General features: G+C 42.9%; 3 protein-coding genes across 3 annotated transcripts; all 3 read right to left on the bottom strand.

The window, feature by feature from the left end:
* Window positions 1-1,022: 1,022 nt before the first annotated feature.
* On the bottom strand, window positions 1,023-7,765 carry zfyve9b (zinc finger, FYVE domain containing 9b). Its single transcript, XM_067230182.1, has 16 exons — window positions 7,702-7,765; window positions 5,837-6,660; window positions 5,625-5,724; window positions 5,327-5,532; window positions 5,074-5,197; window positions 4,648-4,770; window positions 4,343-4,498; window positions 3,990-4,214; window positions 3,702-3,784; window positions 3,506-3,610; window positions 3,236-3,386; window positions 2,817-2,897; window positions 2,368-2,530; window positions 2,149-2,254; window positions 1,874-2,050; window positions 1,023-1,736 (listed from the first exon to the last, which is right to left on the bottom strand). The coding sequence occupies exons 1-16, from the start codon at window positions 7,763-7,765 to the stop codon at window positions 1,575-1,577; spliced, it is 2,850 nt and encodes a 949-aa protein (XP_067086283.1). The 3' UTR covers window positions 1,023-1,574.
* A 410-nt stretch (window positions 7,766-8,175) lies between these two features.
* Window positions 8,176-10,605, bottom strand: btf3l4 (basic transcription factor 3-like 4). Its single transcript, XM_067230380.1, has 6 exons — window positions 10,561-10,605; window positions 9,860-9,921; window positions 9,329-9,442; window positions 8,858-9,059; window positions 8,629-8,688; window positions 8,176-8,538 (listed from the first exon to the last, which is right to left on the bottom strand). Exons 2-6 carry the CDS (start codon window positions 9,911-9,913, stop codon window positions 8,492-8,494), a joined length of 477 nt encoding a protein of 158 aa, XP_067086481.1. The 5' UTR covers window positions 9,914-9,921; window positions 10,561-10,605; the 3' UTR covers window positions 8,176-8,491.
* Window positions 10,606-11,624: 1,019 nt separating this feature from the next.
* Window positions 11,625-13,046, bottom strand: ptgfr (prostaglandin F receptor (FP)). The gene is made up of 2 exons (XM_067230181.1): window positions 12,255-13,046; window positions 11,625-11,939 (listed from the first exon to the last, which is right to left on the bottom strand). The coding sequence occupies exons 1-2, from the start codon at window positions 13,044-13,046 to the stop codon at window positions 11,625-11,627; spliced, it is 1,107 nt and encodes a 368-aa protein (XP_067086282.1).
* Between the last annotated feature and the right edge of the window lie 12,787 nt (window positions 13,047-25,833).

The following is a 25,833-nucleotide window of genomic DNA, read 5'->3' as shown; positions in this document are numbered from 1 at the left end:
CTGCAGATAGGTCCAGCAGAATCATGATGGATGAACTTGAAGCAGCTCTGGCAGACTGGAGGGCAGTAGTGACTGACAGGAGGGTAGTTTCTGTGGAGTACCCAGTCTTGAAGCCTGATGGTTAGTTGGGGTCTAGTAGGTTGTTCTGAGAGAGAAAGTTAGACAGTTGATTAGATACAGCACATTCAATTGTTTTTGAAAAGAAGGGTAGCAGTGATACTGGTCTGTAGTTCTGGAGGACGGCAGGGTGAAGGGAGGTTTTTTTGAGTAGAGGGGTAACTCAGGCCTGTTTAAAGGCAGGCTAACTATTAGCTGGAGTCAGGTCTCAAAGCCAGTGATCTGTACTCTGGAAACTGTATATGAATGGCTGCTTAGACCCCCCTATCTTGCAGTGTTGTCACCACCATCTCAAGTATGTCAACCATGTAGGAAGTAAACAAAGGGCTCATTCTCCTTTGTTTGAGGAGATGCTTTGGACGACCCTCACACCAAGCACATAGAGGGCTGGATCAGCCCACCAGCCTCATTGGAAGAGGGGCTCAGGGTTGGGCAAGGTCAGAGTTGCATTGCAAGTCAGTAACAAGTACTCCATACATCACTAAGCAATTCTACAATTACTTATCATAAGTAAAACATGAATACTACATAGTTTTGATTCATACAAAAAGTTGTATTAGCCAGGTGCGTAGCCACAATTTACATGATTTACTCATTACTCATACAATTGTATATATATTTTGGTTTGAATAATTTCAAACGTGAGCTAAAATGGCTAGGTTAACAAAACGTACCTTTCCTACCTTTTAGGTAGAATAACGAGCAACCGTTCTCTCTGAAATACATTCCATGTGTAACACTACACTACTTTTCTGTCTGTAAAATCAACACAATCAAAACATCCAGATGAAAGCCTTGATGTTAATACAAAGGTAAAAAGAGAAATATCATACAAAAATTGTTTGATTAGATAATGTTAATATAATGTTTATTAATCGATTCCATGTTGACAATAATGCATCTCAGAGGCATTCAATAAGAATTATAATACATCCAGACATGAAAACATTCTTTAGGCATTCATTCAGTTTGCATCAAATAGCTAAACATCTATAGATTTATTACTTTCAAGTCATTTTCTTTTCTCATTGCTTCAAAGTCATGGGTCTGAATCCAGCCCCCATTTTTAAAGGCATTCTCAAAATATGGGTATTTGTATTGAAAATATATAGACATGGACTGATATCAAGCCATGAAATGAATTAGACCACGCTTGTACCCTGATTTGATGCCCCTTTTGTGTGGTTTGGGTGTCTGATACCAGTGTAAGTCTGCAATGTAAGGGTCGGGAAAGGGTGACCAGATAGAACAGCTTTTGGTGACTCAGGCCACTCATCCTACCACAGACTCAATGTAAGATGAACATACAGTAGACCTATATTGTCCCAGTATTATTTTGCAACTCTTCTCAACTCATGACAGTGCAGAAGGAGGAGGTATAGTAAGGGAATGGAGCGATGAGGTGAGTGTGTGGGTGCGTTTGTGTTGGTGCCTATTTTTATTTGTATGTGACCTTCCTAAGAAACATTCTCCAGAATGTAGAATATGAGCTCCATCACCATGGGTCCATCACCCCTTTTGCGCCCCCTGCTGTGGATGACGGGGACAAGCACACTGTCCAGGGCACTGAGGTATTGAGCTGGAAGAGGAAGCCCATTACTGCCAGCCAGGAAACCAACCTGCAACATAGATCAAGTGTTCAAAGTAATCACACAAAGAACAAATGTTAAAGTTAAGTTTGATACAGTTAAGTATAACACAATCGCATAAACAGAACAATCTGCCAAACACAATCTGAATGTTACGGAGTTCTCACCTGCTGGGAGTCTAGTGTGATACGTAGCCCTAGCTTTGCCATGCCGTCCTCCTTCAACAGTTTGAGGTATGGGCACAGTGCCAGGCAGAATGCCCGCGCCAGCCTCTCTGTTAGGCGATTGTGATCGGCAGTATCGGTCACACCTTTTGGATGATCCTTTTTCTGGAGGAAAAACACCTGTATAACACACACACAGAAAGAAAAAACACTTTATACTTATAAGACTACAATTCTTTGAAGCACAAAATACAAAGCTACAGGCACTCTAAGCCCACCTCTGTCCAGCGGATGACCTTTCCATTGGCCTTATATTCTGACCGTTGGAACATCTTCATACTGCAGATGGACTCCATTGATTTACCATCAATAGGACTGATAATGCTACAAGACAGACACACACACACATATAAAATAATGTCTGGTCGAGTCTGCAGAAGAGTGGGAAATGTTTAAAAAAAGGGTAAAGTGAGATAAGGCACTCTGTACATTCTCACCCCTTGTTTAAAGTGCTTTTCTCTTGCAGCCATTGAACTTGGACCAGCTCTTGGCTTTCTGATTGGTCAAGCCGTCCGCACGTAATGGTGAAGTCTTTCATCTCCCGTAGCGACTGTCGAAGCTCCGCCATGGTCTCCACGGTTATTTGCACCATGAGTCCATCTGGGGAGAGGGACAGCAATACAGGAAAAACACACACACACAGACAACAAAGACATACACACTCAGATGCACAAACACACACCTGCACAAACAGTCTTTGAGTGCACATAGACCCACACACATACAGACATTGATACACGCTCTAAATGACGAGTTCTGAAGAGTGCTTCTTCTGAACTACATAAACTAGTTGTGTAGAACACATGTTGTCTTCTACACACAAATCATTTCATATAAAGTCACTTGCCCATTTTTATGGTTGCAAGCTTTGAATGGGACTTCCTACCTTCCACAATGCTGGACTTAGCGAGGTATCCTGATGATGCTTTTAGTGCACTACTAAACACAAAAAAGCAGGAGCCAGTAACTGAAACACAAACAGAACAAGCACAACAACTGCTCACAGCCATACAAAATACATAATTTATCCACTTATATCAAATATGCATTTAACCCACAACAAACAGACAATGACCTCTACCGGTAAAACTGATCACCCTAACCTTTGATAAAGAAATATTTATAGTCGACAAGTCAAGATCAGTTTTTCACATCAATCTTGATCAGGCAACAGCACTTCTCTGCACAGTCTCTCCTTTTGTCTCTCGCCCGCTTTGATTAAAGGCAGGGAAGGAATTTCAAGTTCCCATTCACAATTTCACACTACATAGAGGGATTCCAAGAGGCATCCGGGTCAGTGCTCACCTTTGCGAGGTTGATTGTGGATGCTGATGGCCTGGGTCTGATACTGGCCATCTTCCCCCTGTACGCAGATTAGGTGGGAGTCTGCTGCCTCATTGAAGCAAGCCCCCATTGCCAGAACATGCTCATTGGACTTATTCAACACCTTCATCAGCTATTTAAGACGAGAGAGAAGACAGAGTGTGAGGGAAAGATAGAGTAAAAGAGAGACATGATTGATGAAAACCACTAATGTCAGTGTTGCTGAGATAGGATATCCTGTTCACTCTGTACCTCGCTGTAGCCATTAGTGGGGATTGTAATGCATGTTCTCTGGGCTTCCAGATCCACAGTTAGTCCGGGCACCACAGGTAGAGTGTACCTGTAATTCCTAAAGTCCTGAAATTAATAAGATGAAAATACGTGTTTATCTACTGATTGGTGTTGATGAACCCCTTTTGAACCGTGTAATCACAGGAATATCACTCACCACCAGCAGTTTCATGATTGTGTGCCCGGTCTGTCCAAACAAAGCCTTTCTAAAGCGCACACTGTAAAGAGGACATGGATAAACTGAAAAAGAAGGAGACAAAAAGGTCTGTGTGACTGGGGAAGCCATATAATGTACACACACATACACAAAAAGAGAAAAGAGAAAGAAATAAAGAGCAGGAGAGTAAGAGAGAGAGGCGAGAGACAGAGTGACACTGGCTTTGAACTGAGAATATACACCAAATACGTAAAACGCACAAGTACACACACACAGTCTATGACTCACAGCGATACTCGGCTCCCAGCCGTAACATGAGCCGTAGGGGGAAAGCCTTGGCCCAGGCCACCTCTGCTCTGTGAACCAGTAGGCCAAAGAGATAAGGCTGGCTTGGTAAGGGGAGACCCTGCAGGGACTGGAGTGTGGAGCGCACATACAAGAAGCCTGCATGATCCTCACTTCCCAGAAAACTGCTGCTGAACAAGGACAGGCCCAAGTTGCTTAGCACCTTGCCTGCAGAGAGGAAACAGGAAGATAAGGAGATGAGGAGAAAGTACAAGTATAAAGAACAAGATGGGTGAACCTCAATTTGCAAGATAATTTAAGAGACAGCAGTAAAACTACAGAACACCAAGTCCAACCTGTGAGAGCGTCCGTATAGAGCTGTAGTAAGTGGCTAAAAATGTCCCTGGGGAAGCTCTTCTCCTCAGGAACACACTGCAACAGCACAACTACCTCCACCTGGCCCACAGCGTGCATGCCTTTCGAAGTCACACACCAGCACTTCCTGTTAACGTCTGCAGAGGCATATTGAAGATGTGTAAACATATGGCAGGCAAAGGATGTTTTTGAACAGTGCACAGCAATGTTCTATCTGCTCTGATGGATATTTGTGCAATAACTGAAATACACAGATCAGTCATGGCCAGGTAAGGAATGTACATACAGTTGACAAGCTTGACCATAGCTAGCAGGTTAGCATTGAGGACAAAGACCAGAGGCTTGAGCCTGCCACTTTCCAGCTCCTGAATCAGCAACATCTCAGACGGTCTCTCCTCCACGGTGTAGTCTGAAGACAACAACAGAGACAGTGGGCCGAGGCCAATGGGCTAGGTGACTCCAATACAACATAGACTAAAATTTGTTGCTAAGAAGTCATTTACAAGCAGGTAGCTTTGCAAGAATGAATGAGAAAGGTAACTCCACATATTGTATATTTATTAAACTGTTTGTTTGATCATTGTACCACCACAAAACCTACAATGACAAGAGCTTCCAACTGGGAGCCAACATTATTTCTATTTTTTGAGGACTAGAATTAGCATCCCGAGTGACAGTTTTCGGGCAAGTGTCAGTGCCCGATGAATCCTACCTCCTTTGACTCCAGTGGAGGTAAGGATTGGAGGCAGACCATCCAAGGGGATCAGGTTGGCGGAACTGCTGATGTGACTGTTCACCAGGGCTGCAGTGCTCCAGCCATAAGGACCACACACCTCCTTTGGGGGGAGGAGAAAGTTAGAGCTAATGCTGTCTTACAGAGCAATATGTTCAGATATCTCACAAACGTACTGTATTACTGACGATGTGCAGTATTAATCAAATGTGTTGATTTAAGGATGACCCACATTGATCACGGATTCCTGGGGTGCTTGGCCCCTCCTCCTGGTCTGTGGTGAGCAAGTAGGGCTCATGACTGATGTTGCCATGGCTCTTCCCATCAACGGGGAGAAAGTCGGCCCTCTGATTGGTGTAGTGGGGGCAGACTCTGACTGCTTACACGGCAAGATATCATCGGCAAACCAAACCCTTCTCTTACCCCTTGGAGGGGTGCCTATGGAAAAGCAGAGGTTTCGAATAAGTGTGTATGTCCATGATGTTGAGAGAAGACTGTATACAAGACACTGGATTGTTTAAGATGCTCACTCTTCACAAGTGTTGAGTGGCAGGAACGGCACACACGGCCCTCCTTGCCGTCCAGGTGTGTGAGTCTGAACTTCAGGTTGGAACACACTGCACAGAACACCTATGGGCCGATACACACAGATTCGCAAGATACAAGTATTATTCGCACCTCATATAGTTTAGGAAGGAGCTTTCTTTTGTAAAGTATAGCAGGAGCCTTTGAAGTCCCTTACCTTACCACAGGCACGACAGTGATGCCTCCTCTTAGTGAAGGTAAATCTGACCTCACATTTCATACAGACCAGTGCCTGGGCGTCTGGGATCCACACGGGAGCAATGTCCCCCAGAACCAAGCCTCTCTCCCTGGATAGAATACCGACGGGTCCTGGCAGTAGCTCATTGTCCGGATCTACTAATGTAGACACCGGGGACAGTGTGGAATCCCCTTCAGCTCCTCCTTCACTGTTGTATTGGGCTGTGTTTTTGTTTGCTTCTTCGTGTTCATTTGTGCAGGGTGTCGGGTTAGCTTTGGATTGGCTCTGAGGGTCACCACAGTCGCTCTCTTTTTCCTCTAGTTCCTTGTCAATACAGGTTTGGTCCTGTCCACTCTCCTCCAGCTCCTTCTCTTCAATCACAGACTCCTCCTTAGAGGGAGCGGTCTGTGGCTTACTCTCCTCCACCTCCGCTTCTGACCAGGAAGCCCTGGAGGGGCTCAGCACTAGAGGGGTGGAGGCCTCCTCAAACTGCCTTGCCCCCCAGGTGGAGATGGTAGTCACAGTGCAAGTTCCTTCCTCCAGCTGTCTCATAAGCTTCTGAGACTGGCTCTCCAGGTGGGAGGTTGGACTCTCCTTCACAGCGCGCAAGGTTTCAACACCATACAGTGGATTCTCATCCCTCGCCCCTCCTGGACTCAGGACACCATCTGAAAGGGCTTTGGTTGGAGCCTCTGATCTGATGTGTCCCGGTTTGGTCATGTCCCCATCTTTAAGCATCAGGAGACAGGGTCTGCTCAGCCAGTGATGTTTGGCATCCATGAGTGATGGGCTGTCCCCTTCATCTATTCAGAGAACATTGGAATATAAGATACCCTAACCTCACACTGACAATATTTGTGTTATTGACTCTCAAGGCTCCAATACGCACAGAAAGTATTGAGAGGCTGAGACACATCATGTTCCGAAAGTGTAGCTACAATTATATGATAAAAGGGAATTCATCTAATGCGAAAGGTAGGCTGCATCTTGGTCAACAGACCTGCCACTGCCTTGGAAAAGCAAGCTTATATGGAAGAACAGAGTGATTTTGAGTAGCAGCAGTCAACTATAGAGAGAAACGAGAAGAGTTCATATCGTTTCACGCTGGATATTATATTCATGTCATGCTGAATGTTATACCTATAATAATCAAGAGTTTACCAGAGGTGTTTTTATTCTGAATAAGACAACATTCATGAGTCAGAAGCCAACTACTGACTACGTGCATGTCTTTTTTATTGGCTCGTTTAGCCTAATATTTAAATCATGGAATGAATAAAAAAAAACACATTAGATTAATTACGAGAAATGATAGGCATGGGGGGTAACAATGGCTACTGCAGCAACTCATTCAAGCCTTCGACGGCGTGGATTGCGGGATGAAACTGCATTGCAGCTTCATTGTAATAAACTGGCCTTGCTTAACCATGCCAAATGTTTAGTTAACAGGCTTCGACAGCACATAAATGGCAACGGGGCTCAACCTATACAGCTGACTACGCGCTTGCTTGCCGGGACAGTGACGCATACAGTACACGTGCAAATGTTTAATCCGCTCGCGACCATCGACCACGGCAATGCGACATTTGCTCCCTATCCTGCTTCATTATTCCAAGCTGCATAATATGCACAGCAATTCATATTGCCCTTGAATTTCATGTTATTTTACTAATGTTGGTAGACGCATTTCACGCATGTTTCTGATGCGAGTGAATGGGAGGCTTTAAAAGGCATGATCAGCTATTTTTTCAATGAGAAAAACACAACAGTTCGTATTATCTTCATAATTTAGTGAGCCTCAAAAGATACACAAATGTTTTAAATCAAACGAAATAAAATCTTACCCTCTGTCAGTGCTCCTAAAAGGCTTTCATTCTCATCGTCCCGTGTAGTGAAGAACTTCAGCATTTTTTAGCATTGGTGGAGCAAAAACGGCCAAGCACTGCCTTGCTCACTGAAGAGGTATGTTTTCCCTCCCTCTACTCACTTCAATCCCCCCACCCCCTGCCTCACTGCAGTTCTTTGGATAAACTCTGTGTGCGTAAACGCTTCGTTCCTCCGAAAGCACAGGCTGCATAAATCAGTTATAACATGCCCACAACAATAACTCCACCCACTGGATTCCATGTCGGTATTCTATTTCACAAAATTTGAAATATAGACCATATCACTTGAGGCTGTATGAGGACATGTTATAAATATTGAAAGTCTATGCAGAAACTGGGTGGCATGGTTATTATTACTGTAATCTTAATATGTAGGTGGCAGGCAACAAGAAGTCTACAATCCATCACTGAATGACCACAGCACTATGTAAAAAATGTTTATCCGCTTTATTTTGTTTCATTAACAAAAAACAAATTTCTTAAGACTAGCTTTAATGACCATTGAACCCTGATCAATGTTGACAATCTGTTGGAATTCATTAACCGACGTGGGAGTTTATTTTTTTGTTTGTTTTAAATGCACAAGCCAGTCTGATAAGGACATCCTTGGGCCATTTTGAAAATACAAAAGTCTCTGGGCATAGTGTTTGAATTTATGTCTTTGTAGCTAGAGTTAAAACACCGGAAGAGATTGCCGTCTTCAATGCAGTTCCGAGCTTTGTATCTTGAGTCTTGCGGGTGGGGATTATCAGTTAGCCTCGTTCTTTGACGCTTCGTCGAAATTCTCCACGAGATCTTGAAAGAGAAAGATGGGCTAATTTTATAGGCTGAAGTGAAATAAAAAATACTTATCTAATATTTAAAGTTTAAATCATTCATCCATACCTGGAACGTCATCATCTTCTTCTTCAATATCTTCTGCTTTAGGAGCTTTGTTGTCAAGCACTTCAATAGATTCGATAAAAATCATTAGACCATAGAAACATAAAAATACTCATTTGATATGAAAGCAAACAAGACAAGACAAACACATTCATAATGCGGTTCTATACGATCTCAAACCCCTACACGCTGTGTGTATAATCTAACTGGCCCTGCCAGACACCTCACCCACCTTGACGGGGGAACTGCTCTGCCAGTTTGCGCAAACTGGTGAGGCTGTCGGCTCCCAGCTGGCTGAGGATGCCGGGGAGCATTTCTGTGAGTTGCTTGGTCTCCGCGTGCCCAGTGATGGCGAAGGTGTTGGCTGAAAGGGACGCTTGCACTTTGGGGTTGTTGAAGTGGATCACTGTGCCGTCATCTTTGATCATGTTCACCTGATGAGCGGGGCTGGGTTAGGCTCAGTGGGTACGGCGTTTCACATGTGCAGTCCTCGTAAAATGTCATCATTATAACAATCAAGATTATCATTCCTGCAAGTGTACAGGGGGGTAGTAACGTGTATCCATTTATAAACAAATTGTAACCCCATCCCCTTAGTTGTTATTAATGTAAACGTTTCATCATTAAGTAGTTATTTAATGAGTCTATTATGGACGTTACAAAGTCATGAGCAAAATTTGCATTGTGGTAACTGCTGACTTACCTCCTCAATTCCAGCGATGTTGTTGACAGCTAGTTTCTTTAGAGAACTCTGCAATTTTTTGTCATCCGCTGTTGCTGTTCTGTGTACAACCTTCTTCTTTCTGCGTGCTGAGCCCTGACAGATTGCCCAGAGTAAAGGGAAGGTTGACACAGTCCATGCATTGCTCAACATTGAAACGTACTCAGTCTTTTAGAACTTAAGTCTTTTCCATCAAAAGTGTTGTTATGACAAGCCCATATTCATGTTTGTTAATGGGTGTCAGTGGGAGAGAGCTGATGGTTATGGCAATGCCTTTATGAAACTAATGTCAAGCTACAGAATCAAGTAATTGTGTACATCATTCCTTTAACACCAATCATGACCACAATACATATTCAGTTACATGTACTGTTAAGACTTTTGACAATAATGTCATACTGTCACATCAAGGAGTGTTGATGGCTATAATGTAGCAAAAGTACAGTAATCAGACCAACGAGATTTGATCGGTTTTGTCTTCCCTTCTTCAATAAAAACAACTGTTCAACATACCTTTCCTCCTATTCGGACCTGGGCTTGGAGTTTTGCTAGTTTTTCTTGATTCATGTTTAGATCTGCGAGTGACAGAAGGAAAGAACAAGATAGCAAAGAATGGAGATCAGGCAGGGAAGTATATGTTAGCAGGTCGTGCTAGAGAAGTGCTGCCTTACTGCTTGACATTATCTGGTTACATAGCTAGCTCTACCTAGCTTGCTAACTAGCCAAGATAGCCAGCTAGCAAACTCGTTTATCGACTATTGTGCCTAACTAAAGAGCTCTGCCATCACACGCTATAAAGACAACTTTTAATATAGCATACTAAACAGGAAATGGCCCTGCCCTTCAGTGAAATGCTAGTAAATTACCGTTAGATACACTATCAAGACAGTAACTTTGCCCAGAGAAGCATGCTAAAGCGCTGACGCAAAACAGTCAACTGCCCCAGATTCCCAACTGGGCAGGCCAGATACAAAAGACAGAAATTATGGTCAGCTTGCAGCTGCTGTCTTCAGCTCATCTAGCTAGCTCTATAGCTAGCTAGCCTAGCTATCAAAATGACAACACAGTGGGCCTCCTAAAAAAATAAAATGGATAAAAACAAGAGTCAGCCCGGCTTTACATATAAAATATGTATGCTGGTCAGAAAATGTTGATCCTTCCAAATGCATCAAACCTGCTATCTAAATTCGTATCTAAATGTAAATCTACAATACCTGATCCACAGATTTCTAGAGGAGCATGCGGCAGCGAAAGATGGAGGATATGAGGATGTAATGACGTCAATTACCATATGGCTGATTTCTTCTTCGGTGGTATGAACAAGATATCAACTACTCCTCACTTAGATCTACTGTGCAGGAGTGAAAGGTCCAATGGTTTAACAACATAAACACAAGCTTGTAATTTATTTGAATTGAGGCCCTGAGAGGAACAAAATGCTACTGGGCATTTGTTTCACATGTTTTATTGTATTTTATGGCAAAGGTAAACATTTTGAAATTAAAAATACAGGTTTGACTTGCATGCATGTCATCATGTTTTACCATCTGAAGATATTGGTTATACTTACGACTGTAATCCACCACCGACACAGGATTTTATTTTTACAATATACTTGTACTTATATACTGGTCTACCATCTGCGAGGCACAACTGAAATCAGAAACTGTCATGAGATTCATTAGGTTCCAAAATATGTCAATAACCAATTTCCTTGCAGGATTAAAATGGCATGACTGCCATATTGAAAGTCTACAATTCCGCAATAACAAAACTATTAATGTGACCAGAATAACACATGCATATTTATTCATTTAATTTGTCACACAAATTAATAGCCATCCTGTCACACAAATTAATAGGCATCCTGAAAATCTTTTTTTGCCATACAGTAGTTTGAATTTGTGAGGTAATCCAGAGGAAATATTGTTAGTTCTGATTACACTACAGTTAATAAGTCAAAACTGCTAAGAATCCAAGTCAAGACAACACTGAACAGTCAGGGGTGTTTTTACTTTATGAAAAAAAAGTAAACAAGCAAACGTGTCAGTCTGAAAGTATGGTCCATAACCAACTTATTTGACCTTGCAAAACCATGGACATCCTGATGAAAGTCCAGTATCTTTTTGACTCACAGTGATGAAGCTGTTTCATATCCCACAATTAAAATAATGTTCTTCTGATGTCTTTTCCATAGGATACTACACCCTTCAAATACCTTCCACGTCACCACATTCAAGATCAGGGAAAAGTCTCTCAGTTTAGATGCCTCCCTGGCTTAAGATGAGGTCCCATGTTTGATCCTAGTGTCTGGCAGTGCTAAACTGTCCAGACAATAGGAGTGAGTCCTACTGACGAAGGAGGTGCTGGGTTCTTCAGAACCTTTACACTTAAATTGGTGGAGGGCAGGAGAGGATCTTGAGCCACAGCAGTTGTCGAGCAGCCGGAAGAGCTTTTTTAGAACGGCTTTCCGCAGCAGGATGTAGACCCAGGGGTCCAGGATCTGGTTCCAGGTGGCCATGCGAACCACCAACAACAGGCGAGAGTAAGCTTGGTCATTCCTGGCTGCTGTGCTCAAGAAGATCACATTAACCTGGGGATGAATGTTACAAAGATTGTGTGACATGAAATTCTTATTTTAAATAAATAATTTTCCAAATAATTTCAAAAAATCAATGTGGTGTATTCACATGGCATACTTGATTTTGAGGTTAAGAGTACCAGTACACATTCACAGGATACTCATGTAATTCAATCTTAAAAAGGTATCAACAGCTCTCATTGAAAATCACCAACCTAAAAGGCCAAAATTGGGCAGCAGACTCACCATGGAATACAGTTAAATTCCTAACAGAAATACTGCGCCACAGATAAGGCTCCAAGAGCCTTCCAGAAAAAAGATCCTTACCAATAAAGGGCCCCAGCAGACACAGGACACCAGCATGATGGCTAGGAGCTGGTAGACCATCTCAAAGTGGTGAGAAGGGACTTTGCAGTGATGCTCCTGCCACAGCCTGGACTGCAACAGGGTGCAGCTTGTCAGTGTGTTGCACACGATGGACACCACCAATGAGAACAGGCCCAGCAGGGAGAACAGCAGTGGCGGCAACACATCGAGCCAATCACGAGGACCCTCCAGGTAGAAGAAGCACCAGCTCTGGGAGCGCTGTACCTGGTAGGGTCTCCACAGCAGAATCGGCAGTAGGGCAACAAAGGCAGCCAGGAGCCAAGTGAACCCAAGTAGCCTCTTCATGTCATGGGCCACCAGGGCTGTGGAGTGAAACAGAGGCCTGGTAACTCCGAGACAGCGATCCACCGCCATGACACTGCCAAAGAGGAGGGGACTTAAGCCAAAGAACACCATACTTGCCCCAAAAAGGCTGCATAGGATGTGGTGTTGGTCAAATGTTTCCCACCTCTTGTGGGAGCTGTAAACATAGAGAACCAGGGAGCCATTAATTAGATGGCCTAGGATATCTGTGACCACCAAGCCACTGGCAAATAACAGGAAAGATGTCTTGGACTTTAGGTGGAAACGGTGGTAGGCTTTGACCAGGATGACCAGTGCCAGGGTATTGGAGAAGATACCCACAGTCATGGAGATGGCAGAGGAGGTAATGGACAGCTCAATCTGACTGCAGGTGATGTTGGTGACATTGACTTCTGACATGCTAGTCTCTGCACTCCCATTAGTTGACATTGTCAAGGCTTGATCCAATCTTATGACAGAAAAACATTGCAGACTTACAAGAATTGAATGTAAAAAGGTAGACATGAAATAAAATTGATATGTTGCCTTGTAGAATGGTGGCGAATACATGGAGAAGATAGTCCTCTATAGAAAAGTTTAAAAACAAACATTGATTTTGCCATTTTAATTTATAATGACTTTTTGGTTAAAAAAAAAAGAAAAAAAAGAAACACACACAAAAAAACAGTAAGTATAAAATATTTAAGTAAATATTGAGTAACAAGTCTAGATTGCCCTATCTCTGCACATCCTTCCTAAATCACTTTCATTTTAAGAATTAACGTTATAAACTTGACCTATTCAGTATATTGTAAATAGGCTATCTTCACAAAGCAAAACAATTAAAATAATAAATAAAACACTATCAGTCTGCACCTCACCTCTGGTCTTCAGCTCTTAAACTTCTGTCCCTGAAAGCAAAGTTCATTGAATGTATTTTCTGAGAGCAAAATTAAGTAATCTCGAACTGTTCCATTTCAGTCGTTCACGCTATTTACTGCACATGAGAGAAAAACACGAACATCGTCCTGTATTTGTTCGAGCTCTATGTCTCCCTTTAGAACCTGGCATTGATTCCGTCAAATGATGCACACAAAGTAGCCTACCTATTTTGAAATGAACCTGTTATATGAGCACCCGGCTTCCCAGAGACTGAACATGCTATCTCTGATCCTTCTGTCAAGATTAGGTTCTGGCGGTGTGAGGAGAAGGGAGCACTCGACGAATAGCGCCTAAACCAAATCATTAAGTACAGGGCTGCCAACTTTTCCAAAAACCTTTTACGATGGTAATAACGCTCTTTTAATAGACTATATATCCCTTGATATGTACGGATGTACGGTGCATAACAAAATAATAATATAATAAACTAATGTAGCATAATAAATATATTTCTCATAAATATATATTTATGAGAATTGTTTTAATGTTACTGATAGTGCTCCATTGCTCAGCCAGAATGTTGTGTATTGGGTGTATCGTGTTGTCCATAATGGCCAGTAGTTTAACCACCATTATATTATGACATAATATAATGAACAGAACCTAACCTCCCAATTAATTTGTCCTATTGCAATCTGCCGCTCTGATGCTGCTGCCCCAGTAGACAGCCGTATGGAAGATAACACCTGCCACAACCAACTGGTAGAACATATTTAGCCTGGCCCGGCAAACTTCAAAGGCCTCCTCAGGAAATAAGGTCAACTCTGACCCTTCTTGTACACATTTGGGATGTTACCAGTCCATTCCAGTCTGTTGTCTATGTGAATTCCCAGACATTTGACTGAACCACCTCGACATCCACTCCCTTCTTTAACAATGGAGTCAGTTATGTCTTCTCCATCCTGAAGTCAACCACCATTTTTCTTTTCTTCCCCTGAGCATGATGGCTCTGTCAAATAAATAAAAAACTTCAGTCACTGAGTCATTCGTTTGAATGAGATTGCCCCAACTTGTTTATGTGTGTATTTGGAGGGTTTTAAAACTCTGACACTAACTGATAACTTGTCGTTCTTGTTTAGTAATACCATGTGGGAATGTATTTTCATGAATACATTCATAATTTCACATTTCACACTCACTCAGGGATTAATTTTACTTTTGAGATAAACCTATAGCCATTATGAAGCAGTAGGCAACAACAAGGATGTCCTCTCGTGGTTATTTCCCTTAGCTAACATGCATGTAAATCATAAAATTAACAGAGGACCATTGGACTAAACTGATAATTCCTCTAATAGCGATACATAATTCATATTTAAGCTCTCTGTAGAATTTGCTTTGTTATTCTAACATTATTTGATTTAGCATTATAAACTAGCAGTATTATAACAGTAACGCATATGACTGCCTAATTCCCCCCTTTTTACTACAACACTTTCATTGTTTTCTTTTTCTCACCTCTGTTAACTTTTCATCATTCTTATCTCATTCGAAGGGAGTCAGATGGCTGAGCGGTGAGGGAGTCGGGCTAGTAATCTGAAGGTTGCCGGTTCGATTCCTGGAATGTCCCTGTACTTACTGTAAGTCGCTCTGGATAAGAGCGTCTGCTAAATGACTAAATGTAAATGTAAATCTCAAATGTTCGATTCATTCATACAAAGATGCCTGGATAGGAAGGCTACAAATTCAAACCAACATGGTCGTTTGGGCTGTTATCATGTCTCTGGCTGAACGGTTTGATTTAAAGCACTCAAGGGCTGTTGACTGTACACAGATCCCTGTTTCTATAGTGATGGTATGGTCAGCAGTGTCTGCCATTTTTACAGGCAGTTTCAAGAGTTGGACTACGGGGAAGAGATTTCACAAAACAACAAAGTCACTAATACAATTACACAAGTACATGAGTACACTGAGAACATGGCATTTAATGCAAAAACGTCTTATAAAGACACCCAGCAGTCCATAGAAAGGCTTACTACTACAATCATAGAAAGCATTCCAGACAGTTTTTCCTGACAGTCATTACTGGGCTGCAAAAGTAAACCTCATAGCCTCATGTAGCATTACTTGTGCGATGGTGCGAGCCAATTAGGCTCCTTTCCCAGCAGAGACTTTACAAAACACCACAGTAAAGTGACATTACACCTGGATAGATTATGAGGTTCACGGTAATGAGATCCTCCATGGTCATTCTCAGTGGAATATAGTAATAATACCAAGTCACCAGTGACTGTCAGAGCCCTGGGGTAATCATGCTCACCGGCACCAAATGGGCTTGCTGTAATACACTGACCTCAGCTGGATAAAAGGCTGGAGTAAAAAGAGGAAGCAGGAAAAATTGCCCTGTAATGCGAGCTTTTTGCCACTCATGTCTCAACTGAGCAGCAGATATTTTGTGTGTGTGTGGAGGAGGGGGGGAACATGGGGAGGCGTGGGTGGGGGGTAGGGGGGTATATAATTGTGTTCCCGCCACAGCAAACTTCCCCAATCTTTCACAAATATCCCTTTCTGTTCATCCCTATCAATGACTCACATAATTTCCGGCTCAAATGTGCTTTCTGTAGTCTCCCTTTCTTCTCATCTTTCTATTTCTCTCTTTTCATCTCTTTTTCTTTTCTATCCCCATCTTAAATCAACCACCCTCCCATTTTATGTTCTCTTTGAGCTCTATGAGACACTTGGCCACTGAGAACAGAAGGTACTGTAGCAATTTACTGCCAAACACATTTCTGTCCACTATTAAACACTGCCACTGATCATAGAAGCCCAATCTCCTGGTGGAGGATGGGCAAACGGAACTGGTGTAGATTCAAAACAGAGAACAAAGAAATGTAAAACCGATTTAAATAGACAAGCAGATAGAAATAATGATGTTGAAAAGATGAAAACCTTGACAGTTGTAGACCAAAATCTTGTGCTATACTCCATTATGGCACTCCATGATAAACACCAGATATCTGATTGTTCTAGATTATAATAGCACTTGTATAAGCCCAAGAGAAATTCCTGTTTCTAGTTGAAACACACACATTCACAGTATTAAAGGTTGTGTATATGTGTCAGTACCATGAGTATTAACCTGTCAGGACAGTCAGACTTTTATAGAATGTTCACAGGGACAGACCGATCTTCAACAAAATCCAAACATGCCGATCTCAACCTTTTAACAGGTGACACAAATGTTAGTAATGAAGGAATTGCAGGAATACACATTACACTGTCACAGTCAAGAGAATAGGGTCACATCTGGTAGCAGACTTGCCTTAATCATGAACTGGCATGACACAGTTATTAGTTTAAACAAGTTTGGTTTCAACATACACATACTGTTGTGCTGGAAATGAACAGATTAATTTATTTAGCGAAATAAGGCCAGTTTTCAAAGCTGTCGCCAAGGGTGTAGGATAGACTTTGACATTGGGGGGGACATATTGACCCAATATATTCTTTGTCGTGCTTTCAAAATAAAAGTTCCAAATATACCGTTTTTGTCCCTGCTGTATAGACTAATTTTTGGGTGGGACACATGGAGCATTTTCCAATATTAAGGACGAGACGCCCCCCCCGTTTCCTACGCCAATGGCTGTCACTCATTTATATAAGAGTTTGCCCAAAAGGGTCTGTGTCTCCATCATTTAAACGGACAACAACCTCACCTAGAATTCCTATACCTAAAGCAGTGTTGTACTTTTATTACCTATAAGACATTCTGTGGATTGTGCTGTTTGAAAGACAAAGGCATGGTGTTAAGTTACATTTTATTGAAACAGATAAACACAAAAACTTAAGAAACCTGATACCTTGATCCACTTATGTACAGTCAATGAAAGCAGGTGTGACCACTAGGTGTCAGCAAAGACACAGCAAACTACCACCAAAGGTGACAAACAGCTTGCAATTTTGGGGGGGGACATTCTTTAACTGATACACAAGTCTTTCTTTAACTGATTTACCAAGTATTTAACTGATACACCAGATTCTTCAATGTTAACGCAAAATGGAAAATGTCAATGCAATCCCACAATATCATTTCAATTGTAAACCTTTTCCTGCATTATTAACTGGTATGCAGGCCCGTAAAAATTACCCCCGCAGCCCCCGCACCGCGGGGGGGCCTCGCAGGGATGGCAGGCCCCCCGTTTAATTAAATCAAATTTGAATTACATTAGATGTCTTATTGTCTTGTCTGTGTTTCCAGAGTTGATATAAAAATAAAGGAAAGTATATTTAATTGTGCTTTCTTTGTTAGCTAGGTAAGTGACATGACGAAGTAGGTCAGATGGTCACACAGACCGGCGAGCCCGCTGCAAATAGGTAGCTAACTGTAGCGTAGCGTAGGAAAAATGAAACGCACATTTAAAAGCGGTGCCCAAAAGCGGCATTCAAAACAGAACATTTCTGAATTAAATGCCAAACTTCCCAAAATTACAAATGTCTTTTTCGACCAGCCGGTGAAGGATGCACTCATCTGCCAGAAGAGACAGGTATTGTACTGTTTGCTATAGCTAACATTACTGTACCACGTAGCTAACGTTAGCCTATACTTTGACAGCTCTACTGCTCTGTCTGTGTTGTGCTTCCTAGCGTCAACAGAGCCTCCTTTCCAAGAGCCAGGAAAATTAGCCTTGCTCCTTTATTGACTTCCTATCAAGCTGACAACATTGAAATGGAGTGAAACTACAAAAAAAAGAGAAAGTAGAAGTGCTTAATTATAAAATATATTAGCCTACATAGCTGACATTATTAGCAAACATGATAACGTATGCGACAGTAGTATCGTGCAATTGCAGCGATTGCGTTTGACTATTTAAACATACAAAAAACATAATCAAAGTTACAATAAGTCATTGTATTTCAGTTATATACATATTATGATCGTGTAAAACGTACAGTCATTGCTTTCTACAAGATTCACACGACACAAAATGGCTCCATTTATGATTTAGCGAACACGCTAATAATAAAACACAACTCCATACTATCAAGTGTGCCTGATGTAGCCACGGACAATACCCTTGACTGTCGCAAGCGCTGAAAGGTCATTTTCCAAGATGAAACTGATCAAAACATATCTCATAATCCATGTCACAAGAGAGGCTGTCAGGTCTGGCCATCCTTAGCATAGAAAATGAATGTGCGCGCAGTTTAGATGTATAGAGTGTGGTAAAAGACTTTGCACACAGATTTGCTAAAAGACGCACACATGTGTGGGCTATTCACCTGCAAACCGTTTGAGCGTTTTTTTCTTATTGAATAAATTTCCCTCACAAGACAAGCTTGAGTTTTGATATCCTGCATTTATTACACGGCTCTTCAGAATGTTCCAAAAAGTTCAGTTGATCTCGTCGGGGTCCTGTTCGTCCCGTCGGTATTTGTATTACATTATCCGTTACATATGTGGTGGTGGTGGTGGGGGGGGGCTCTCAGGCTTATTCTGCGGGGGGGCCTCATGTGTTTCCGTTACGGGCCTGCTGGTATGCACATCCTCTTTGTGATAAAAAAAAAACCTTTGACAGAGGGTAAGGGTATAGCAGCTAAATTGGTCAATAGGTAGCTAGCTAGAGATCGAGTTTCAGGGTACTTGCCGCCGAGTGAGACCCTGGCTTTGTTTACATAATTAGGGCCATTGTAGAATTTGGTTAAATCAGCCCTGACTTCTGTAATCAGATTCAGAGCTAATAGTGTCTTACTGAGTGTACTTCGTGACTGCCATCTGACTGTAAGTAACCAGAGTTTGTTTCATTCATTTGTGTTTTGCTAATTATTTGCCTCTTTGACAGAGGGTAAGGGTATAGCAGCTAAATTGGTCAATAGGTATTTCTGATCACTACTTTATCCAATTCTCTATCTCTCTCCCTCCAACTCCTTCTACCTCCCCTCCCCTTGTAACTTTCCGGCGCAACCTCCGCTCCCTATCCCCCTCCCATTTCTCCTCTATTGTAACATCCTCCCTCCCCCCCATTGACGAGTTCTCGTCCCACCCCACTAACACTGCCACCGACACCTTGTTAACCACTTTAACTGCATCACTTGACTCTCTCTGTCCCCTGTCAACCAGGCCTGCACGATCTTCTCCCTCCTGCCCGTGGCTTACGGATGTTATTCGCGAAGAACGGTCCACCCTTCGGGCAGCCGAGAGGAGATGGCGCAAGTCCAAAGGAGGTCTGGACCTTGATAAGTATCACTCCCTCCTCAAATCCTTCTCTTCTCACATAACTGGTGCTAAAACCCTCTACTTTCTGAACAAAATTAACTCTGCTTCAAACCCCCACAAACTTTTCTCTACCTTCTCCACCCTTCTTAACCCACCTCCCCCACCCCCTCCCTCCACCCTGACAGCAGACGACTTCTCCTCCTTCTTTGAGAAAAAAGTCGCCGACATTAGCAGTCGGTTCCCTAAACCCACCTTTCCTACCCTCTCACCCTCCATGACTGACCCAACTAAATGTCTAAACTCTTTTTCTCCCCTGTCTGAGGCAGAGATCTCTGACCTCATTCTCTCTCATCGCCCCACCTCCTGTCCCCTTGATCCTATACCCTCCCCTCTCTTTCAAACCATCTCCCCCTCCATCATAACTTTTCTTCTCCATGTCCTAAACTCCTCTCTCACCTCTGGCACCTTCCCCTCTGCCTTCAAACAGGCTAGAGTTACCCCTCTACTCAAAAAACCCTCCCTTAACCCTGCCGTTCTCCAGAACTACAGACCGGTATCACTGTTACCCTTCCTTTCAAAAACAATTGAACGTGCTGTATCTAACCAACTGTCTAACTTTCTCTCTCAGAACAACCTGCTTGACCCCAACCAATCGGGCTTCAAGACTGGCCACTCCACAGAGACTCCCCTCCTTTCAGTCACCACTGCCCTCCAGTCTGCCAGAGCGGCTTCCAGGTCATCCGTCATCATTCTGCTGGACCTTTCTGCAGCGTTTGAAACGGTTAACCACCAGATCCTGCTCGCCAGACTTTCTGAGATGGGCATCACTGGCACTGCACTCCAGTGGATCTCATCCTACCTGTCGGGAAGATCCTACCAGGTTTCCTGGGGAGGCAAACTGTCGGGCCCTCTCCAGCTCTCCACTGGTGTCCCACAGGGCTCCGTCCTTGGACCCCTCCTCTTCTCTCTGTACACCACCTCACTTGGACCAATCATCACCTCCCATGGCTTCTCCTACCACTGCTACGCTGACGACACGCAGCTGTACCTGTCGTTCCCCCCGACCGATCCGGGGATCTCAGCTAGGATTGAGGCCTGCCTCACAGACATCTCCGCCTGGATGACCGAGCACCACCTCCAGCTGAACCTCGCCAAAACAGAACTTCTCATCATCCCGGCTAAACCCTCCATCTCCCACGATCTCTCAATCACCCTGGGATCTGCGACGGTGACCCCTTCATCCTCTGCCAGGAACCTTGGGGTTACCATGGACGACGAGCTCTCCCTCACGGCCCACATTGCTGCAGTCTCCCGGTCGTGTAGATTCACCCTCTACAACATCCGGAAGATCAGGAGATACCTGTCTGATCACTCCACCCAGCTGCTAGTCCAAGCACTCGTCCTCTCCAAGTTGGACTATTGCAACTCTCTGCTCGCTGGTCTCCCAGCATGTGCAACCCACCCTCTTCAGAGGATTCAGAACGCGGCGGCCCGCCTGGTCTACAATCTACCCAGACGCTCCCATGTTACCCCGCTCCTCATCTCTCTCCACTGGCTACCTATCATGGCCCGTATCAGATTCAAGACCCTGGTATTGACCTTCCGAGCAGTGAACGGGACTGCACCCGTCTACATCAAGTCTCTCCTGCAGCCTTACACCCCCACCCGCCACCTACGGTCTTCTTCAGACAACCGCCTGGTGGTCCCACCGCTCAAGACCGCCCGGTCCCAACACAAGCTCTTCTCCTGTCTGGCCCCCCAGTGGTGGAATCAACTCCCCACCTCCATCAGAGACACTGACTGTCTCTCCACCTTCAAGAAAAGGCTCAAGACGCACTTGTTCCGGGAGTACAACGGTACTTAGGAACGGTTCGCTTGACCCGATGTTAGTTTCCTCAAGGATCACAATGACTCGTGCTTAGAGACTTGTTGCTCTTGTGGTTAGTGGTAACTGATAAAAATTTTTGGTTCTCGCTGTGATATATTGTTTTATTACTGTTGCTTGCTTTTTTCCACAGGTACACTTGCACTTATAGCTGTTCATGTTGTTTGGTTGTGACTTGTTTAACTACATGCTCTTATGGTTCTTCCCTTTGGCACTTACTTTGGTTGTTCACAATGTGTGCTTCATGTTTTGGCTACTCGCGATGTTTTTTGGCTATCTTGTTGTTATGATCAGTGACCTATGCACTTTGAAAAGCTCTCTCTTGGAAGTCGCTTTGGATAAAAGCGTCTGCTAAATGAATAAATGTAAATGTAAGTAAGAAACAGCGACCACCTTTGAATTTCCATACTCCAGCGGTGCTTTCCGAAGTGCCACAGACAATTTGGTCTAAAAGAAGAGTCGCATTGCCTCCAGATGGCCTATAGGTAAAACTAAGTGCCATGTCAAAGTCATTTAATTACAGTCTGTTGTGGCAATGTTCATGTCATTTTAAGATACAGTGATTTCAGTCTGTTGTTTCCATGGTTAAATCATTTTAGGTTGCTTGTTGTTGCTGTCTGAAGTTATTTGAAAGTAGTCAAAGTTCAAATGTGCTTTATTATATGTCCCAAGTAGGGGGGTCAGGTGGCTGAGCGGTGAGGGAGTCACCTGGGGTCAGGTGGCTGAGCGGTGAGGGAGTCAACTGACGTTGTGTCCTTGGGCAAGGCACTTCACCCTACTTGCCTCGGGGGAATGTCCCTGTACTTACTGTAAGTCGCTCTGGATAAGAGCGTCTGCTAAATGACTAAATGTAAATGTAAGTACATCCTCCCAAGTACGCTATGTGGTCTCTGAAGATGTAGTGAAGACCGACCCTGATAAAATCACAGTCCTGACAACAGCCAAGGCCTACAAAACATCAGTGAGCGCAAATCATTTTAAAGATTTACAGAGTACTACCGAAGATTTGTCAAAGACTATAAAAAAATTGCTAAACCTCTGACCACCCGGTCTTATCCCTACTTCAGAAGAAACACAGTGACAAATGTCTTTCTATGATGCAGATCTAAAGCAAACTTTTAACTGTAAATGGACTGCAACATGAGAAGATGCATTCAAACTCATAATAGAGAAGTTGAAAACTGCCCCTGTTTTAGGATTTGACAATCCCAATTTACCCTATATCGTGCAGACCGACTGCAGTTTCCATGGACTGGGTGTGGCTCAATACCAAGTGCAGGATGGTCACAAGAGCGTAATGGTAAAAGGAGGTACCCTACAGCAAACCAGTTTTTAGCTTTCAAGTAGGCTGTCACAGACAGAATTCTATACTATCTCTAGAGTTAAGTTTGCAATCCTGACAGACAATAACCTATGGACTTAAGTTTTGATGTCTGCCAAGCATGATGCTGCAGGAAACTGGTAGCTTGCTGCCAACTTTCATTTCAATATACAGTACAGAGCAGGCAAACAAAATCAGGATACCTATGGTCTATCCCGATGCTTATAGAGTCTGGTAGCCATACAGAAGCACAGGATGAAGGATTACTGCAGTTGAATGGCTCACTTTGTAAAGACGGACCCTGAATCAGTCTTCTCCAAATGGGCTGTCAAAGCTGTCTGACATAAACATGAAATGAGTTTAACAGAACTACTTAAACTGAAGGGGGGGCTCATCCACTGACCATCATAGAGTGTCTTTCTATGGATGTAGATAGTAGCCCAGCAGAATTGTCAACCTGTGGTTGGGATCAAGCACTCTTCCCAAATTGTCACTGCAAGTTGGGCCTGCAGAACTACAATGTTACCCTACATTCAGCAGCAATCATTGACATTGACACCACTTGAAAATTCCTTACCGTGTTATGCAACGGGAGGATAGAGAAGTACTGTTCATGCTAAGGGATCTGGATAAACTTGTAATTGGGGGCCAAGCAGGGTAGCTGTGTAGGCAACCTATTGTGTTTCTACCTTTTCTTATTTTTACATCCTCTTCTTCTCTTCCCATTGGAATCTATGGCAGCCCCAAGGACTGTGAGGTAAAACATTGTGAAATTTGGCACACTCATTGGGGACAGTCTCCTGATCCTTTTCACCAAGTTTCTTGTCCCCCATTGGAGCACTCTAGAGCCACCATCGAGTCAAAGTTGGAGGTGCGTTTAGGCACCACATTTTTTGAACACTATGCCCGATTTTCAAAAATGTTGCAGGAAGCAAAAGGGCATTTTGGCTAATAACTATTAATGTGTTTGCCTTAATAAAGTTATTCCATCTTGTTAAATCCAAAGCCTGACACATGTTAACCTGTCATGTCAATATAATTGATACGGTCACCATATTGGATTTTATTCAAAGGTGTTAAAGGTCCATGACATGAAATGTTCACTTTAGGCGGTTATTTAACATTAATATGAGTTCCCCTAGCATGTCTTTGGTCCCCCAGTGGCTAGAAATTTTGATAGGTGTAAACCAAGCCCTGGATATTCTTCTCCGCCTTTGAGAAAATTAAGGCTGAAGCGCTCGGTTTTGAAAATGCTGGTTTTATGACGTCATAAGAGCAAAGGTTACCTACCCACCAATGAGAAAATTAGCTACGACCGTGCGAGCGCGATATTGGTTTTCCTCGAGACATCATGGCTTGCAAACGACCGAAGCATGGCAATCAGCCCCGCCTCTTTCTTCATCATAGCATTTAAAGCTACAGAAACAGCACATCCTTAGGAAAGCTCATTGTGGGACTGCTCGTAGTGGCTGTAATTCTGCACAAAGGCTGAAATTCGGGAAAGAAACTTCAGATACAGTATCAGGGGACCTAGGGGCCTATATAAAAGCATCCAAAAATAGCATGTCATGGGATCTTTAAAACGTGTCACAGACCAGACATTTTACAAAAATGATCAGATTTGGCATAGATGATCTTCAGTCCAAGCCTCACAAAGAGTATCAGATGGATTTTTGATTTTCAAACCATTTGTCCGGTAGAGCCAATCGAAATCAGGGGTTAGCCGTCCAAGTTTGTTGATGTATTCACACCAAACTTGGTGTGTGTACTCGGAAACCTTTTCTGAAGTTGTCTAAAATGAGCACTCATTATCTGGAAGCTTTTTCTTCCCAGTGTGTTTTGAGTCATTTGATCTGCTTGCCCCCCTCATTGCTGCTTGCAGCTATATTTGACAACGGAGTTCTGTACAGGAAATGCATGCACGAGCAAGACATTTTCTTCCAACAAAGTACAGAGAGACAAAGAAAAATGTTGCATGGATTGGTCATATGGGAATTGACTGGATCTCATTCGCATTTGCTTCTACTGGCCACATTTGTCAGCCAATATTGATGAAAAAGTCAAATCCTGCAGTCTGAAGCCTATAGTCTGCATACATACAGTCTGCATGGATTATCTGTCACTTGAACCAGATGGCCGGGGTCCAAAGAACATCTTAATCAGAACTGACCACTTCACGCAAATGCTTATTTTGACATATGTTACCTCTCGACACCACGGCTCCACCACCCGATCACTACTGCTCAGACTCTGTCTTCAAATGACATCACACATCATACAAATAAAAAAATCCTGTATCGGGATATTTTGGAAGTGGAGATGCGTCTTCCATCTTTATACAGACTACAGTCTATGGTTTGATCTCACAAATTCGGATCTCAAACACTTTTGTTTGTGCATTTGTAGTGGCGTGAACTTCTACTTGCTCTGTAGTAGGCCTATCTATACAAAAAAAGCCTATTTGGTGTGACATTGGGTTTTTAAACCCCCAAAAAGTTGTTTCAGTCACACTGTAAATCTGTCTTTCTATCATATGATCTTAGCTAAGGATATTGTAAATACACATTTCTGTTCATGAACAAATGACTAAAAAGTACTATACAAATACATTTACATTTATGCATTTAGCAGACGCTTTTATCCAAAGCGACTTCCAAGAGAGAGCTTTACAAAAGACATTGCGAGCAGCCAAAACATGAAGCATACATTGTGAAAAACCAAATAAGTGCCAAAGAGAAGAACCATAAGAGCATGCAGTTAAACAAGTTACAATTAAACAACATGAAACTCAAAAGTGCAAGAGTGTACCTGTAGAGTGTACCTGCAGTACAAGATAGCAAAATATACAGTTAAAACAGTTATCAGTTTATGGCTTGTTTGATTTTACATTCAAGCATAAACAGTTAACTTTTAAAATCACGACCCATACGTTCCA

This window comes from Osmerus mordax, chromosome 27 (assembly GCF_038355195.1).
Source record: "Osmerus mordax isolate fOsmMor3 chromosome 27, fOsmMor3.pri, whole genome shotgun sequence".
Lineage (NCBI taxonomy): Eukaryota > Metazoa > Chordata > Actinopteri > Osmeriformes > Osmeridae > Osmerus > Osmerus mordax.
Note: the sequence above shows the minus strand (reverse complement) of the source record. Positions and strands in the feature narration are given on the sequence as shown.

Bases quoted from the DNA above. Each gene is read 5' to 3' on its own strand.
- ptgfr (XM_067230181.1), bottom strand. From the start codon at position 13,046: ATGTCAACTAATGGGAGTGCAGAGACTAGCATGTCAGAAGTCAATGTC. The intron at 11,940-12,254 runs GTAAGGATCTTT...ATTCATCCCCAG, and splicing joins TCTGCTGGGGCCCTTTATTG to GTTAATGTGATCTTCTTGAG.
- zfyve9b (XM_067230182.1), bottom strand. From the start codon at position 7,765: ATGCTGAAGTTCTTCACTACACGGGACGATGAGAATGAAAGCCTTTTA. The intron at 4,771-5,073 runs GTAGGATTCATC...TGTTGTCTTCAG, and splicing joins CTCCACTGGAGTCAAAGGAG to ACTACACCGTGGAGGAGAGA. The intron at 2,255-2,367 runs GTGAGAATGTAC...TCTGTCTTGTAG, and splicing joins AAAAGCACTTTAAACAAGGG to CATTATCAGTCCTATTGATG.
- btf3l4 (XM_067230380.1), bottom strand. From the start codon at position 9,913: ATGAATCAAGAAAAACTAGCAAAACTCCAAGCCCAGGTCCGAATAGGA. The intron at 9,443-9,859 runs GTATGTTGAACA...GCAATCTGTCAG, and splicing joins AGGTCCGAATAGGAGGAAAG to GGCTCAGCACGCAGAAAGAA. The intron at 8,539-8,628 runs GTATGGATGAAT...TTCTCTTTCAAG, and splicing joins AGAAGATGATGACGTTCCAG to ATCTCGTGGAGAATTTCGAC.